This window comes from Notamacropus eugenii, chromosome 3, assembly GCF_028372415.1.
Source record: "Notamacropus eugenii isolate mMacEug1 chromosome 3, mMacEug1.pri_v2, whole genome shotgun sequence".
NCBI classification, from domain to species: domain Eukaryota; kingdom Metazoa; phylum Chordata; class Mammalia; order Diprotodontia; family Macropodidae; genus Notamacropus; species Notamacropus eugenii.
The window spans coordinates 474,667,471-474,685,133 of NC_092874.1; the positions used below are offsets into that span (position 1 = coordinate 474,667,471).

Here is a 17,663-nt window from a genome sequence, read left to right on the forward strand (position 1 = left end):
CTGGGGAGGGCCTCTCCACCGCTGACTGGTTAATCTACAATAGCTCAGCCCTTCATCTCGGGGGGCCTGCAGCCCAGCACCCCTTCCGGCGTCTTTGCTGAGCTGCCCCTTCCCCAGCCTCAGGTGTGGGCGGTGCTGCTGGGGTGGGTGGGCAGCCTCTGCTCTGCTGCCTTCCCGGGTCTGGTCTTGGGCAAGGGGCTCCAGGAACCTCCCACTCGGCTGACGGTGGGTGCGCTTTAACAGGGATCCACTCTAGGAGCCGTTTCTCTCGTGGACTGACGCAGCAGAGCTGGATTCTGGACTAGGGTCCGGGGAGGTTCCGGCACTGACACGTTGGCTCAGACCCGGAGAGGACTCCGAGGGGCGAAGCCTCTACTCCGCACGTTCCGCTGGGCCACCCAGGCCGGGCTCTGCGGTCCACGATCCCGTCCAGGACGCGCGTGGGGGGCGATGGGAGCTCCGTGGGGGTGGGGCTGAGCGGGCCTGGGCCCCCTTGGGGTTCGGCTTCACGGTCCCAAGCTGCCCCCAGACTTTCGGGACACCGCCCACGAACGTCATCCGTGGGACTGTCCCGTGACCGGCTCCATTTTACAGAAGAGGAAACTGAGGAGGGACAAGGAGAGATGGTCTGCACGTGCCCAGGTCTCCACGGGGGGAAAGACGCGCGGGACTTGAACTCAGGTCCTCCCCTCACTCGATCCGCCGGGCACCGCACTGTTTGCCTGGGGATCCCTTCTCGCTCCAAGCGCGCTCGGGTAGCCGGTGGTGTTCCCGCAGGATCTCGAGCCTTCACCCCTGGAGGTCGTGGAATGCTCAGCAGCATTCCCCAACCAGGCCCCGCCTCCCACTGCCGACCGTGCAATCGGGAGGCCGCAAGGCCTCTGCACGCTGCGGGTGGGGGTGGGGGCGTGGGGGGGCCGCCTCTGGCCCAACCGGCAGCCGAGAGCTCAGCCTAGCCCCGCCTCCTCCGGAGCCCGGCCTTTGGGCGGCTCTCTCCCGCCCCGCCTCCCCTAGCCCCTCCCCTCCCGCGCGCTCCCTTTGGTCGGCTCCTTGGAGCCCCGCCCCTCCCGCGGCCTCCCTTTGGCCGGCTCCCCGGAGCCCCACCCCCTTTCCGGAGCCCGCGAGGCCCGTGCACGAGCTCCCCCCGGCTTCAGAAGGTGCCGCTGCGGCGCCACTGGTCGAGCGGCCGCGCTAGGCTCCGCCCTCGGCGCCGGACGCGAGCACGCCGAGGGGCTGCTGCGGCGGCGGCGGCGGCGCGGCGGCGGCGGCGGCGGCTTCTGCGGCGGCGGGCCCGGGAGCGGAGCGAGCGTGCGTCCGTCCGTCCGTCCGTCCGTCCGTCCCTTCGTCAGGGAGTCAGTGAGGCGGTCAGTCGGTCAGTCAGAGAAGGGAGGGCGGGGCCGGGCGGAAGCGGCGACAGTGGCGGCGGCCCGAGCGGCAGCGGACAGCTCCCGCCCCTCCTCCCCCGGGGCCCTCGGCCGGGCCATGGAGGCGGCGGCGGCGGCGGAAGCGGGAGCTGCGTCCCCGCCCAGAGGCCCGGTCGCCCCGGAGCCCGAGGCCGCCTCACAAAATGGCGGAGGCGGCGGCGGGGACGCGGCGGCGGCCTCGGGCCGGGCTCGGGCCCGCGGCCTGGGCCTCAGCCTGGGCCTCGGCCGCGGCCTGGGCTCGGAACCCGAGGCGGTGACGGCGGCCCTGGCCCGCGGACCCGACGAGCTGCCGGTCCGGAGGAACTTCCAGATCCCCAGGAAGAGCCGGGAAAAGAAAGGTGGTGCCCCCTCGCGTCCGCCCCGCCCTCCTTCCTCCCCGACCCCCTCCCCGCGCCCACGCAGGGCCCCCGCCAGGCCCACCGGGCGGCCTGGGCTGGGAGCTGCCCCCTGCCCCGGAAGTGCGAGCGCCCCGGGGAAAGCAACCTAAAGTTCACGGGCTGCGGGGGGAAACTGAGGCCCGAGGAGGCCGGGGCGCCGGGGCGCGTGCTCGGCGTCCGGCCCGGGCGGTGGGAGGAGGGGAGGGGCCCCGCCGTCCTCTGCTTCCAGGGCCGTCCCCGAGGACTGGCGTGGGCACCGGGTGCGGACCAGAAAGGGAGCCTCCCGGGCCGCCTGTCCCCCGGGAGGCGCTGTTTTTCCATCCTCGCTCGGTGACAGTGCGGGGAGAGCCTGGGTCCGGGTCCGCTGGGGGCAGCCGCCCCGGGACCGGCGCTGGTTCTGCGGAAACGGTGCCCGCCCGGCGCCGGGCCCGGCCCCCGGTGCCCGCTTGCGGCTCTGCCCGGCCCCCGGTGCCCTCCCGGGCTCTGCCCGCCCCCCGGTGCCCGCTTGCGGCTCTGCCCGGCCCCCGGGGCCCGCTTGCGGCTCTGCCCGGCCCCCGGTGCCCTCCCGGGCTCTGCCCGGCCCCCGGTGCCCTCCCGGGCTCTGCCCGGCCCCCGGTGCCCTCCCGGGCTCTGCCCGCCCCCCGGTGCCCGCTTGCGGCTCTGCCCGGCCCCCGGTGCCCTCCCCGGGCTCTGCCCGGCCCCCGGTGCCCTCCCGGGCTCTGCCCGCCCCCCGGTGCCCGCCTGGCGCTGTGCCCGGCCCGGGCTGGGCAGCCTCGGTGCGGGGCCGGGCACGCCTGCTTCAGGTCCGAACGTGAGCGTGGGAGCCAGCTTGTGTTGCATGAAGGAGCATTTTTTTAGAACCTTGAAAGTTAAGGTTGAAGTCAGGGGGCCCAAGATGACAGCTTTGGTGACCAAGAAACTTGAGTCATTTTCGGTTTAGAAACTGGAGGCAGCCCTGGGGCTCAGCTCTTTATTTCGCGAGACAGCACGGCCCCGCAGCAGCGTCTGTGCCCAGGCGGTGTGTCTGGTGACTTGGGGGGCTGTAGCAGCTCATGGCATTGGGGGAACTTCCTGCCGGAGGTGCTGCTTAAGATGAGTCTTGTAAAAGAATTGTGAACTTTACTTTAATCAAATTTTGTTTTATTTTCAATTACATGGAAAGAGTTCCCAGAATTCACTTTTTGTGTGGTTTTGAATTTCAAAATTTTTCTCCTCTCCCTCCCATCCACTTCCCCAGAACAACAAATAATCTGACATAGATTATACATGTTCAACCATGTTAAGCATGACCTCATTAGAGACTCAGCTCTTTAGACTAACATTTAATAAAAAATTTTTTTCATACTTTATTTTATTTTTGGTTAGGTTCTTTATAGTGAAATGTATTCTAGTCAAAATACTACAAAGGTCAGACTTAATGATGGGATCCTATACAGCTGACAGTTGATTAACTGAAAAGCTGAATTTGCTACTTTCCCAAAAACTTCAGTCAGTTACCTATTTGCCTTTGGAGGTAAGTTCATATTCTTGAAGCTGTCCCTCTGGTGTGTTAAATGACTGTGCCGGTTAAATTCCTTTCCCTCTATTTGCATCTTTTAGTAAAATGCGGTTGTGTTCTTAGGAATGATTTTCTGAATTTAAATAATTTTGATTAATATCTTTTATTTTCACTTCAGCTTTTGTCTCCAGATAGGTCTTTTCCCATCCCCTATCTAGTGTCTATCTCTTTTAACCCAGTAGAAAGGAAAGAGGGAAAGCAGTTCAGCAAAATTAAACCAGCACATCACCTAAGGGTCACAACATATTCTGCATTATTTCTTAAAAAACAAATTGTTAGGACTGGATGGAAAGAAAGATCTTGATATCCCATGATCAGATGTCTGAGTTTTCAGTAGACTAACTTAAAAAGCCCTGTCGATGTTTTAAGGTAATCTAAAGTTACAGCATGTTTCATATTTCCAGTAAATGTTACTGATAAAATAATAAGTGCTTTATGTTTGGTGCTTTATGGTTGATGAAACACCCCCACAAGTATTCTTAACTATAATCAAAGTACAGCTTTTTTTAGTAAATAGTATTTTATTTTTTTCCAGTTACATGGTTTTCATCATCCATTTTTTTAAATAAGATTTTTGAGTTCCATATTTTTCTCTTCCTCCTCCCCAAGACTGAAAACAATGTGATAAAGGTAATACATGTGCAGTCATGCTAAGCATATTTCCACAGTAGTCATGTTGTGGAAGAAGAAACAACAAAGGGAAAAAACCACAAAAAAACCCCCAAAAAGTGAAAATAGTCTGCTTTGATCAGCCTTCAGACTCCTTAGGTCTTTCTCTGAATGTGGATGGTATTTTCCATCACGAGTCTTTTGGAATTGTTCTTGGTCATTGTGTGGCTGGGAAGAATCCGTGTTAGTTGATCATCACATCGGCATCCGTTGATGTTCATGTCTTTCCAGGTTTTCCTGAAGTCTGCCTGCTGGTCATTTCTTGTAGCAGAATAGTATTCCATTACATTCCTAAACCACAATTTGTTGAGCCATTCCCCAGTTGATGGGCACCAGTTCTAGGCCACCACAAAAAGATCTGCTGTAAATATTTTTGTACATGCGGGTCCTTTTCCCTTATTTATGATCTCTTTGGGATACGGACTTAGTAGGGGTGTTGTTGGATCAAAAGGTGTGCACAGTTTGATTGTCCTTGGGGCATAGGTCCAAATTAAAACACAACTTTTTGATCAGCTGATTTAATGTCATTTCACATCTTGCATCTGAGGCAGTGGTTAAATTGATTTGATCCAGAAGTCATGTGGCTGATCCTGGAGAGGTAGGTCTTCTGGCCCCTAGGCCAGTACTTCCTCTGTTCTGTATTATCCTGTCATCCAAAATTAACCCATTTAGAGAAACGTTGAAATGTGGCCAGTCGGCCATATTGACTTTTGAGGCTTCAGGACAGCTCCCATCATGTTCCAGGTTCTGGGCAGCTTGTACATAAAATTTGTTTTGAAGGTGATGCTTAAGCAAATAGTCATGAGAGTTAGCATGGGTGAATTAGGAGGAACGCAAGAAATCAAAAGATACGAGTCTCTGCCACTAGAGGGGCTTTGTGAATTTGGGTTAAAGCCACTTCACATTTCAGTCCCTTAGTTTACCTGTGAAATGAATGGTGGACTAGAAAATCTCTAATGAGATGATGTATTTCATAGGCTAGCAAGGTAGGTTTTTGTTCTGTTTGTGTTATTTTTTATTCAAGGCTTATTAACTTGCATTATGCCGTACTCAACAGTGGTATTACTTTTGACCGTGCAAAGAACTCGCTGTCTACTTCAGTAGATTTCAGATTGTCAAATTGGTAACTAATAGATGTTAGGGAAACTGATTTCTTTGTATAAAGTGCTAAGTGTGATTTGTAGGCAAAATTTTGTTTTGAAGAGAAGTGATTGGGTTACTTGGTTTGAGGCAAGATAACCCCTGGCTTTTTTACTTAGTGCTTGTATCACCATGGCAGTTTTATCTTCTGCCTTCTGGGCCTCAGTTTGCGCTTATTGCCTATTAAGTGAGTTAGATTGTAGGTCCAGTTTCTAAGGCCACTCACTGCTATGGAGTCAATGAATTATTTTTGAGTGTGGAAAACATAGAAATTTTAATATTGAATTCATTTTTTACATGTTAGGCATAAATCATTAAGGATGCTGTTAAAGGCTTGAGTAGTTATTTTCTTAAGAGATTTAGCTTGGCATAGTGTACTTGGAGTCAGACTCAGAGTCCAGGCTTTGCTGCTTGGTGCATGGCAGACTTGGTGTGGCATCAGGATCCTTAACCTTGCCTTCTCTGCCCCCAGATGTTGCATGAATAGTTAGGAGTCTGCCTTGGGAGACCTTTCACTGATGAAATCACAGGTGTGGACCAAAAAAGTTTGATGTGCTCAACATTTAAATTTGTTTTGTCAAAAAAAAAAAAATAGCGGTCTACAGAAAAAGTAAGCTCTTATTTGTTGGGAGAAAAAGTATTATTTTCTCAAGGATATTGCTTCTACTATACTCAAATTTAGGGACATCGTAGGAGGTGATAAAGATGAAATTGCCAACACCAACTTTAGTGTCAGTGCTTGAAATCAAGTACTTACTGAAAATAGTGACATTCTGAAGACCTCCAAGCAAAGTTGTTTTTATGTAATTTGGGGCTTAGGGAGGAAGGAAGGAAGGAGGCCAGCACCAGTTGGGCACAGATGGGGCCTGGTGGCCCTAGTCTTTGGCTTTGGTTTGTTTTTTTTTTTTTTGGTGGAGGGGCGGTGGGAGGCTAGGGTGTTCCTAGCTGAGGGGGCAGTAAAGCTAATGTAGATATCCTCTCTTTAAATTTTGTAAAACTTTTTAAAGTTTTGAATTCCAAGTAGATAACCTTTTGGAATGCAGATTTCTTTCAGCATTCTTTCCCTGAATTTGCATAATTCCAATTTACCTAAAGCTAGAACTGTCTCCTATTTATTAGCTTTATTTTTGTAAGGGAAATGGAACTTAAGTATTTATTAAGTGCGGCACTGTGCTCACAATCGACAAATATTTCATTTGTATCAAAGAGTGTTAACAATGTGCCCATTCACATATTTTAACTTTCATATTCTTAATAAAACATTTGTGAATCTGAATTGTTTTAAATTGACAAAGGATACTGGAATTTTGACTGGGAATTAATTTAAAAACATCTGAACTGCTTCCCTCTCTCCCATCCCCTCGATTTCATTCAAATACTATTTTCTTATTAACAGTCTAGTTAGTGTATAGCCATTTTGTATGTTTTTAAGATGTTAAGGGTGGGACATGTCTTTTGGGTAGAGAATAAAGTAAATTTTTTGTGATAAACTTTGGGCCTTCTTGGGTCATATATCATGATTTAATTTAAAAAAAAACCCGTACTATTGTTATGCTACTTTGTATGATTTGAACCACATTTTAATTTACAATCCAAAAAATGAGTCACAACATTTAGAACTGGAAGGGGCATCACTCCAGTTCTTTCACCATATAGATGAAACAGGCAGGGGGAGGGGTGAACTGACGTAAGCAAGGACATGTGGTAAGAACCACCTTCAGTTATAGTCCGCTCTTCTGACCCTGGAAAATGACTTAGGTTTTTTTTCGGCCCCATTGAGTAGAGAGAAAAATTTTATTAAAAAACTCTTGTGAAACTATTTTGAAAATGTGCAGATTTAGAAGAAAATTGTAATACACATTTTTTAAACCCATTGGCAACATAGCAGTGTATCATTGCATGTGACTTGGCTATAGTCTTCATCATATTTGGATAACGTAGAGAGATGAAGGCCTGGAAAAACCAAGAGAATATTTTTTCTCAAACTTTCTGCTGTCTTTTGGAACCTTCATGATAATATATTAATGAATTCAGATTTTTAAATCTGCAGTATGGTATTTGAAAATTTATGTAAATTGATAAGAATTTGAAACTATTTGATTTTTTTCAGTAAACTAAAGTTGACTTGAACATCTATAAACTAATTGTACAATTTTGAATAGATTTAAAAGTTTACATAGACAAGTTTTATAATTTTACTTTTTTTTTCTCATGGTGAATTTAGGTTGCTTTTCATTAATCAAATTTGCCATAATTTGAAATGATTATCTAAATCCATGTATTGAGCCATGTATAAATCACACGCTAATAAATCAGTATACTACAAATGAAGATTCAGTTAGGACACGAAAAAGTTTTCAAGTGAAGAAACTTAAGTTCAGAATAGTATAGAATTCCAAACCTAGTTATTCCTTTATGATATTATAACTGCCAGGGTTACAAGAACAATAATATTTAACTATTATATCACCATATAAGCTAACCATAAAGGAGACAGTGGAAAAGGAGTCAAGATCAATCAAATTTATGGCCCAAAAAAAAAAAAAGTGAAGTTGTATGATTGAGTCCCACCACCCTCCTTTTATAATGAGTTATTTAGGTTACTTCCCAATAATCAAATTTACCATAAGTTTACTACGTGGTTCAGGTCAAAATGTCTTCAGATGTGTGTTAACTACTTGTAGATACTGCCTGAATATCATTAAGATGTCAAATTCTTACTTGAATTCTAATACCAGGTCCTTTTTTAAATAGCATTTTGTTTAGCATTTTAGAGCATCATTAAGACTTGCCCTCTACGATGAACAGTAAATAACTTTCATAATTGTATTTAAAAAAGATAAAATTTGATTTGTTGTTTTTATTGGTCTTGAAGTTTGCAAACCGTACACCACTCTGATTTTTAGCTCTTAAGAACTTCCTTGATTGAAACATTTGGTCAGCTTACTCATTAGTCATGGGAAAGAATTGATTTCACTCTTTCCTGTCTTGCCACACAGTGAATTGTCCAGTGGTTGTTTTGGTGATTTGTGAAGAAGAAAAGACTTTGTGTATCTTGGTTTTTTAAAATGTTATTTAAAATTGTTTATGTTCACCCTCCACCCCCATTCTTTTTAAAAAGTATTAATAACAGATACTTTAAAAAGTTGGTAATCTGTATGTCTTTATTTTATTTTTAAAATTTTTAGCACTTTTTCAGCCAGTAACTTCAGGCACCCGAGAGTTTGAAGATATTCTGAAAGTTCTGCACTCATCTTACCTTGAGCCAGGATCAGTGGCTAATTTTAACTATAGACGAGCAAGTTTGGTTCATAATGAGCTTTTGGAAAAGGAGGTAAGTTCCTAATAAATATTAGACATTTTTAATGTGACTAACTTTCTAAATAAGCGAAATACATTTTGCCTTTCCCCCCTTTAAACTATCATAACATTTTTTTAATAAATTGAAATGAAGAAAATTAAAATTTTCCTATATGGTAGTAAGTTCATTAATGGTTGAATTCTCAAAATCTCTCCTATTATTATGGAAAAGATGAGTGACGTGGTCTAAGTCACAGTATAGTCAGATGGATTTGCAGTTGGTTGAATGACTGGACTCACTGTCATTAATGGGATTTTATCATTGTGGGTGTAGGTCTCCAGTGGCATGCCTCAGGCATCTGGATGTAGTCCCACCATATTCTGATATTTTACTAAGTGATTTCAATAGAGGGATATAGACTACATGTTTATGAGAGTTGCTGATGAGGGATAGCCATGGTGTGTTGGTAAATGTTTTCATAATTGTCTCTCACCCCAGCCTTGATTTGTCGTGCTTCATGATGCTGTCTGAGGTGGGAATGCTCAGACTGAAAATTGAGCAGTTGACCGTCCAGATGGGTTTGGAGCTGACTCCAGCATAGCCCTGGGGATAGTTAACTCTGCATAGAGCTGGAATTCAGAAAGCTCTTGACAGGCTGGACGCTGGACCTCATCAGCTGAGGTGGAATTTAATAGAGATGAATGTGAAGTCTTGTACAGATTCAGAAACCACTTCACAGATCTCACTTGAACAGAGAGCAGCTTCTAAAAAGTTCTGGGTATGTGAGCCAACTTCAAGGTCAAGAGTGTGATAATTAATGGCAGCCATGGAAGGGAAGGGAATCTGAGGCTGCAGTAAGAGAGACATCCTTTCCAGGCACGAGGGACTGATGACAGTCTCGTTTTTTATTGATCTGCTCTGACTCTCTTCTGGAGTTTTATGTTCTGGAAACCACATTTTGGGGAGACATGGTTAAGCTGGTTGGTATCCAGAGGAAGGTGACCAGGAAGGTGCAGGACCTGCAGATCACTTAATGTGAGGTTCATTTGAATGAATTTGGGGCTGTATTTCCTGGGAAAGAGAAGATTCAGGGTGAATGTGATAAGTCTGGTATTTGAAAGGATGTCATGCAGGACCTGGCTTTGTTATATAAAGGTAGTAGCAATGGGTAAAGGTGCAAGAAGTTACATTTAGGCTTCATGGAAGGAAAAACTTGTAATGTGGATAAGATTCTTTTCTGATGTAGGTTGAATGAGGTCAGAGGTTCTTAGCCATTTTTGTATAATGGATCCTTTTGGCAGTCTGGTGATGCCTCTGGACGCTTCCTTAGAAAAAAGTTTTTAAATGCATGAAGTAAAATAAAAATGTAATTTCTTTCCACTCCAAGGTCACAGACCCCTCTGTAACAGTCTTTGCACAGACCGAGCCATTGAGTAGTCACTCAGATCCTTCTCAGCTTTAATCTGTGACTGTGTCTTAGATTTACAGAAAGGGTCGCTGAAGGCAGGGACCACTGTGAGCCAAGATGACCCTGAGGATGGCTAGAAAATAGTGACAAGTATGTGCTTGTTACAGATGTGAAGTGACTTCTTGAAAATTAATGGGCAAATGAAGGGAGTGATTGAGTTCTCAGTGAAAGAATCTTCATATTATGTGTAAGGGTAGGAGGTGACAGCATAACTGGAGAGTTGGCCTTGGAGCTAGGATGGCCTGGGGTTGGGTCCTGTCTCTGGCAGGTCTTGGCTGTGGGAGGGAGCCCTTAGTCCAGAGGGCACGAGATCTACTCAGACATGAGATCTACTGCCTGCAGCCCACAACACTCCCAACCAAGTGGGGCTTGAACCAGATTAAAATCTAATTGGGAAATGGGGAGCAAATAAATAAAAAGGTAGCAAAACATCAATTACATTTGAAAATTAAGCCAATACTCAGCTCACAGGGATTCTTAATGTAAGGATTGGTGGCCCCCATTTCTATTGGAATGTGATATCACTGTGCTTGTGGAAAGGTATCAATACCAAATGGAGTCAGGGCTGTTCCAAGCAGCCTCCAGGTTTTCGGAGGTTGGAACCTGAACTCTAGGTGACTCCTCCTTTTTGTCACACAGACCTATTTTCTTGAGCTAACAGAATGTTTTGACTAATCTGTTGTGGTACCAGGCCCTTTTTTTTTTTTTTTTTTTTTAAGAGGAAGATCAGGATGTGGCTTAAAGATTCAGCACCTGTAAAACCTTGGCACTTACTTGTTCTTTGTTTAAAAACCAAATAAGCAAGGTGAATTGGTAGCCTTTTGCAGACTGCTTGTATGTTCACATTCTGCTCTTGCGGAAATCTTCAATGAAACCTTCGTCTTCTCCCCTCAGACAGACCTTTGTGGTATCAGATTGTTCACCCACCGATAGACAATTAAGAATACAAGTTGCAGAGAAGGGAGGTGGCTGTACCAGTGCAATCATAAGTCTGGCCTCTCTCGTGTATGTGAAATATTCTAAGATGATATCAAGGTATTCCCCAAAGGTGATTAAGTTGTGTCAGATTATTGCTATATTTAGTGACCTATTCAGTTGGAATGGGACAGCTGACATTAAGAGAGTAACACTCTTAGGAGAGAGGGAGGGATTTAGTGGTTCCCCTAAGACAAGTTTCAGAAGGGGAAAAACCTGGTCCCTTTCCTCCAGGAGCTCATATTTTAATGGAGGAGACAAGATGGAAAAACAACTCAGCGCACAAGGTAGACATAGTTTAAATAAAAGAGAACTTCAAGGAAGGTACAAGCAGTAGTTAGGGCTGGGAAAGACCTCATGAAGAAAGTGGAATTGGAGTTGAGTCCTGAAGGAAGCAGATGTGAGAGAAGGGAGCATTCACTGTACCAGGTTTGTAGAGGGAAGTGTCATGTAAGAAAACTGCAAAGGTAGGAGAGGGCCAGGTGGTGACTGGCTTTAAATGCCAAAGAGAGCATTTTATATGTGGCCTGGAGAGAACAGGAGCGGGGTGAGAGGGTCAGATATATTTACATTGGAGATGACATGTTGGAAAGACCATCTCTGTGGACTTGAATGTGGGAGAGAGGGAGTTGGGGATGACACCAAGGCTACAAGCCTCCTGCTGTCCTTAACAGTAATGAGGAAGTGAGGAATTCTGTTTTTGATATTTATTTGAGATGCTTCTGAGACAGCCAGTTTGAGTATCCAAGAGACAAAGGGAAACAAGACTGGAGAGAGGGTTCAGGATAGTGAGAGGGGGATTGTTAGAATGTTGATGCGTTGGGCCTGGAGTTAGTAAGATTTGAATTCAAAACCAGCTGAAGACACTTACTAGCGGCAAGTCATTTAACCCCCGTTTGCCTCAGTTTTCTCAGCTATAAAATAATAGCAGCAACCTTGCAGAGTTGTAAGCATCAAGTGAGAGAGTATTTGTGAAGGGACTTCATGCCCAGCACAGTGTTATCCTCCCCTCCTGTAGAATTGTTAAACTGTTACAGCTGTGAGTTAGCCATTGTGCTAGACCCCAAGGAGGAAGAGATAAAAATGAAACAACTTTATCCTTGAAGACCTTATATTTTGTTGGTGGATGCAACATATATGCAGATAAGTATACAGAGTGTGTACAATGCAATTTTGGGAAGGTTTTCAGTGGACATGAAGGACTCCTATAAGTGGTAGCACTTGAATGTGTCTTGAAGGCCACCAAGGGATCTAAGAGGCCTAGGTATGGAGAAGATGCGTTCCAGGCATGGAAGACAGCCTGTGCAGAGGCTCGTAGCACAGTGAGGAGGCTCGTTTGCTGAATTGAAGCATGTGGGGTTGCAGCCAGCTTGTGAAAATTTTCAAGGCCAGGCTCAGGAGTTTTGTGTGATCCCAGAGATAATAGGGAGCCACTGGAGTTCATGAAGTAGGAGAAGGACATGGTCAGACCTGCATTTTAGGAAAATAACTAGCAGTTTCGTGGAAGTTGATTTGGAGATATGAGAGAATGGAGGCAGGCCAGAAATGAGGCTGTCACACCAGTCTGGGTAAGGGGTGCTGAATGCCTGTACTCAGCTGGTGGCTAGAGATGCAGGTTATGTGTTGGTGATAAAAGTGACAGTATTTGATGATGACTGTTTGCATATGTGACGGGAAGGAGAAGTTGTGAACCATTGTGACCAGAAGGATGATGGTTCCCCTTCACAAAAATAGAGAAGTTTCAGAGAGATTGTCTGTGTGGGAAATCAGTCAAATCAGTAAGCATTTATTACGTACCTAATATGTGCTAGATACTCTGCTAGGCTCTGAGGATAGAAGTACAAAGAGTGAAACATTCTACTCACAAGGAGTTTACCATCTGTTGGAGGAAACTAGCACTTCTATGTACAGGATAAGCAGGATGTGAACAAACAGATACCTACAGAGCAGAGTAGATGGGTGGGAGGGTCAGGAAGGAAAGGCTTCATGCAGAAGATTGTGCTAATGGGGGAGAGAAGGACTCTTGAGGAGGTGAGGCGGGAATCATTGTGGTTACGTCGTGTGGCCCATGCAAAGACAGGAAAACAGTGATGTCATGCCATGTCAGTCGGAGTTTAGGAAGCACCTGGCATGTGCTCGGGAGGTACGTGTTGAGCACTGAGGAATGTGCAGGCTAAGCATGTTGAGCAGAGAGGTTTGTTGGGATTGCAGAAGTCAGGAGAGGATACTTTCCCAGTGAGTCTGATGGGGTGCTTGGACCCCCGTTCCAAAACCACATTTCTCCCTAGCCCAGCCCTAGTTCAGCAGCTCTAGCTCTTCCTGCTACAGCACTAGCTGCACCTATAGCATTGATTAGTTTGAACTAGCTGTGTACTTGCTCACTGACCTGTCATATGTATCCTGGACTCCTCATTGTGTGAATCTTAGACTTAGATATATGTACACTCCCTTTGTTTATCTTGTCTCACAAGTCATTGATGGGGGGCAGCCTGGGTATTTCTCGGCCTTAGTTAACTTAGTGACCCTTACTTGACCTTTAGTTGACTTAGTGACATTTCAGGCCTATAACTCCTTCCCTCCCATACTAAATGTGCATGTTCCTTTTAGAACTGACTGTTCCTTAACCACTCCCTAATCCTGCCCTGAATCACCTGGTTAACATATTTGGCACATGTTTTTACTACAGTTTATCCTGTATAAACTTTAACAGTACCCCTCTAAGGTTGTAGATTCCTTAAGAACTCTTGCCTGCTGAAAAGTGTAACAATAAATCTTTGCCAGCTTGACTTCAAGAATGCTTGAGTCCACGAATTCATTTCAGACAATCCTGTTCAATACTCTGATCCTTGAGGGGTTCCTGAATTCCCCCACTTTTCCAACCCCATCAAGTCTGGGATGACAGGTTAAGGCCAGCTTGTGAAGGGCGTAAAAGCTTAAGAGCAGTTTATTCTTGAGGTGAGAGGAAGCCTTGGAGGTTGTTGAATAGGAGAGTTATGTGATCACATCTGTCTTTGATCCTGTATCTTTTGATATAGTCACTGTCATTCAATGAATAGTGGAGTGATGACATGGTCACATCTGCAATAAGGAGAATTACTTTGGCATCAGTGTTAAAGATAAAGTAGAGGAAGGAGATCTGGGGCAGGAAGAAGACCATAATGCCTTTGTCATAATCTAGCTGGGTGATGAAGAGAACCTGAGTGAAGGTCTGGAGGAGTGGAGACTTAGCCAGGTTGCCTTCATGGTTTGCCAGGTCTCTACTTCATTGTCCTTTTATCCACTGTTTTGTGGGGATGATAGTGATGCCTGCCTCACTGGGTTGTTGTAAGGGTCAGATCCTGCACTCTCTGGCAGCGTGTTCACTTTGGTGTTTTATAGATGTAGGGTTCTTCAGTCTTTATGTAAACAGTATCCAGGACTTGGCCGTTGAAGCACAGTGTACTAAGTCCAGCATATAAAATGCTTAGATATGGTCCCTCCTTTTATTGCCTTTATGTCTGTCAGGGGTAAGGACTGAACTTGTAATTTCATTGGTATGGGGAATTCCCAGGTGACCAGACTGCCTTTAACAAAGCCAGTCATACCATCTCTGCACTTGAGAGACTTAGTTGTCACATGTACAGAATGAATCAGAAATGGTTTATATAGATAGAGATGCAGATAGACTTAAGGTGAAAATTGGAGACTGCTCTCACTTTTAATGTGAAATCATTTGTTATAAAATTATTGAATACCAATGTGAGCAGTTAGACTTGCTTTCTAGCCTATTTACCTGAGGTATATTTCTATGCATAAAGTCATAACTTCTCAGTTGCTGTATTTCTAGTACAATTCACTTCTAATTTTTCATGGTTTCAGGTTGTACTCTGTTTTTTCTGTTTTTGATTTTTGCTTTAAATACCTTTCTGTAGCTCTGTATGATACTCCATCTTGGTGACCTCTGCTGCATTTGAGGATTCCATTCTGTTAATGGACCATAATTTATTGAATTGTTTCCTTAATGTTACATGAGAGATGGTAGCAGGTGGTGGATTAAATATTTAGGAGACCTAGATTCAAGTCTTGCCTTAGACGCTTAGTAATGTGACTCAGGAAATCTTTAACTTGTTTGAACATCAGTTTCCTCATTTGTAAGATGGTGATAATAGTGATGGGCTTGTTGGGTAGCTCATATAAAGTAACTGTGTAAAGGACTTTGCAAACCATACTCTACTTAATATGAGTTAATGCTTTTATTATTAAACATTTAGCTTCTGTTTTTTTACTATATTGCTGCTATACACATCTTTTTATTCTTTTTCTTTTTTTTAGTTAAATTATTTTATTTGTTTTCAGTGTTCTACAATCACTTCCATATATCTTAGATTTTTTCCCCTCCCAACCCCCCCCCCTCACTCCCCCTCCTTTCCCACTCCCTCCCTGAGACAGCATACAATTTTATATAGGCTCTACACATACATTCCTATAAATACATTTTCACCTTAGTCATGCTGCATAGAAGAATTAAAATGAAGGGGAGAAATCATGAAACAAAGCAAAACATAATACAAAAGAAAATGATCTGCTTCATCCTGTGATCTTATTCCATAGTTTTCTCTGGATGTGGAAGGTATTTTGCCTTAAGAGACCATTGGGAATTTTTTAAGTCCTTGCATTGCAATGAAGTATTAAGTCTAGCAGAAAAATTCCTCACACACTGTGGTTGTTGCTGTGTGCAAAGTTCTCCTGGTTCTGCTCCTTTCACTCAGTATCAGTTCATATAAGTCTTTCCAGGCCTCTCTGAAGTCTTCCTGTTCATCATTTCTTATAGCACAATAGTATTCCATTACATTCATATACCACAACTTGTTTAGCCATTCCCCAATTGATGGGCATCCCCTGAATTTCCAGTTCTTGGCCATCACAAAGAGAGCTGCTATAAATATTTTTGTACATGTGGAATCCTTTCGCATTTTTATGATCTCTTGGGGATACAGTCCTAGTAGCGATATTGCTGGGTCAAAGGGTACGCACATTTTTGTAGCCCTTTGGGCATAGTTCCAAATTGCTCTCCACAATGGTTGGATCAGCTCACAGCTCCACCAACAATGAATTAGTGTTCCAAGTCTCCCACATCTTCTCCAACATTTATCATCTTCCTGTTTTGTCATGTTAGCCAGTCTGATAGGTGTAATGTGGGACCTCAGAGGTGTTTTGATTTGCATCTTTCTAATCAATAATGGTGTAGAGCATTTTTTCATATGACTATAGGTAGCTTTAATTTCTTCCTCTGAAAACTGCCTGTTCATATCCTTTGACCATTTATGAATTGGGGAACGGCTCGTATTCTTGTACGTTTGACTCAATTCTCTATATATTTTAGAAATGAGGCCTTTACCACAGACACTAGTTGCAAAAATTCTTTCCCAGTTTTCTGCTTCCCTCTTAATCTTGGTTGCATTCGGTTTGTTTGTGCAAAAACTTTTCAATTTAATGTAATCAAAACTATACATTTTGCACTTCATATTGTTTTCTATCTCTTGTTTAGTCAAAAATTTCTCCATTCAACATAAATCTGGTAAATACACTATTGCTTGCTCCCCTAATTTGTTTATAGTATCAGTCTTTATACCTAGATCATGTACCCATTTGGACTTTATTCTTGTTTACGGTGTCAGGCATGGGTCTACGCCCAGTTTCTGCCATACTGTTATCCAGTTTTCCCAGCAATTTTTGTGTAACAGTGAGTTCTTTTTTTTTCCTTTTTTTTTTAAATTTTATTTTATTATTATTATTTTTTAATGTTTTACAATCACTGCCATAAAATTAAGATTTTATCCCCCCCACACCTACCCCCCACTACCCCCCTCCCTCCCCATGACAGCATACAATTCTGTATACGTTCTACATATACTTTCCTATTGAGTACATTTTCACTGTAGTCATGCTATGTAGTCGAACTAAAATAAATGGAAGAAATATAACAAATCAAAACATGATACACAAAAACACACACACACAAACATGATCTGCTACATTCTGCGAATGACTTCCATATTTCTTTCTCTGAGTGTGGAAGGCGTTTTGCCTTAGAAAACCACCATTGGGATTTTCTTTTTTTTAATAAGTTCTTGCGTTATTACAAAATTCCAAGTCTACCAGAAAAAACTCTCGCACACTGTGGTCATTACTGTGTACAAAGTTCTCCTGGTTCTGCTCCTTTCACTCAGCATCAGATCATATAAGTCCTTCCAGGCCTCTCAGAAGTCTTCTTGTTCATCATTTCTTATGGCACAATAGTACTCCATTACATTCATATACCATAATTTATTCAGCCATTCCCCAATTGATAGGCATCCCCTTGACTTCCAGTTTTTGGCAACTACAAAGAGTGCTGCTATAAATATTTTTGTACATGTGGGACCCTTTCCCATTTTTATGATCTCTTGGAGATACAGTCCTAGAAGAGGTATTCCTGGGTCAAAGGATATGCACATTTTTGTAGCCCTTTGGGCATAGTTCCAAATTGCCCTCCACCATGGTTGGATGAGCTCACAGCTCCACCAACAGTGAATTAGTGTTCCAACTCTCCCATATCCTCTCCAGCATTTATCATTTTCTTGTTCTGTCATGTTTGCCAATCTTATAGGTGTGATGTACCTCAGAGTTGTTTTGATTTGCATCTCTCTATTCAAAAGTGATTTAGGACATTTTTTCATATGATTATAGATATCTTTAATTTCTTCCTCTGAAAATTGTCTGTTCATATCCT

The 17,663-nt window shown here is 44.3% G+C and overlaps 1 protein-coding gene across 11 annotated transcripts in view; it reads left to right on the forward strand.

Moving 5' to 3' along the window:
• The first annotated feature begins 1,244 nt into the window (after positions 1–1,244).
• TASOR (transcription activation suppressor) overlaps positions 1,245–17,663 on the forward strand; it is a 101,713-nt gene continuing 85,294 nt past the window's right edge. For 7 of the 11 annotated variants that reach the window (XM_072599012.1, XM_072599014.1, XM_072599011.1 and 4 more), the window contains exons 1-2: positions 1,245–1,762; positions 8,357–8,502. In XM_072599012.1, coding sequence (XP_072455113.1) covers positions 1,483–1,762; positions 8,357–8,502 — 426 coding nt within the window. In that variant the 5' untranslated portion in view covers positions 1,245–1,482. Of the gene's footprint in view, positions 1,763–3,229; positions 3,315–8,356; positions 8,503–17,663 lie in introns of those variants that run through there. The other 4 variants (XM_072599009.1, XM_072599008.1, XM_072599010.1 and 1 more) reach the window with 2 other exon arrangements.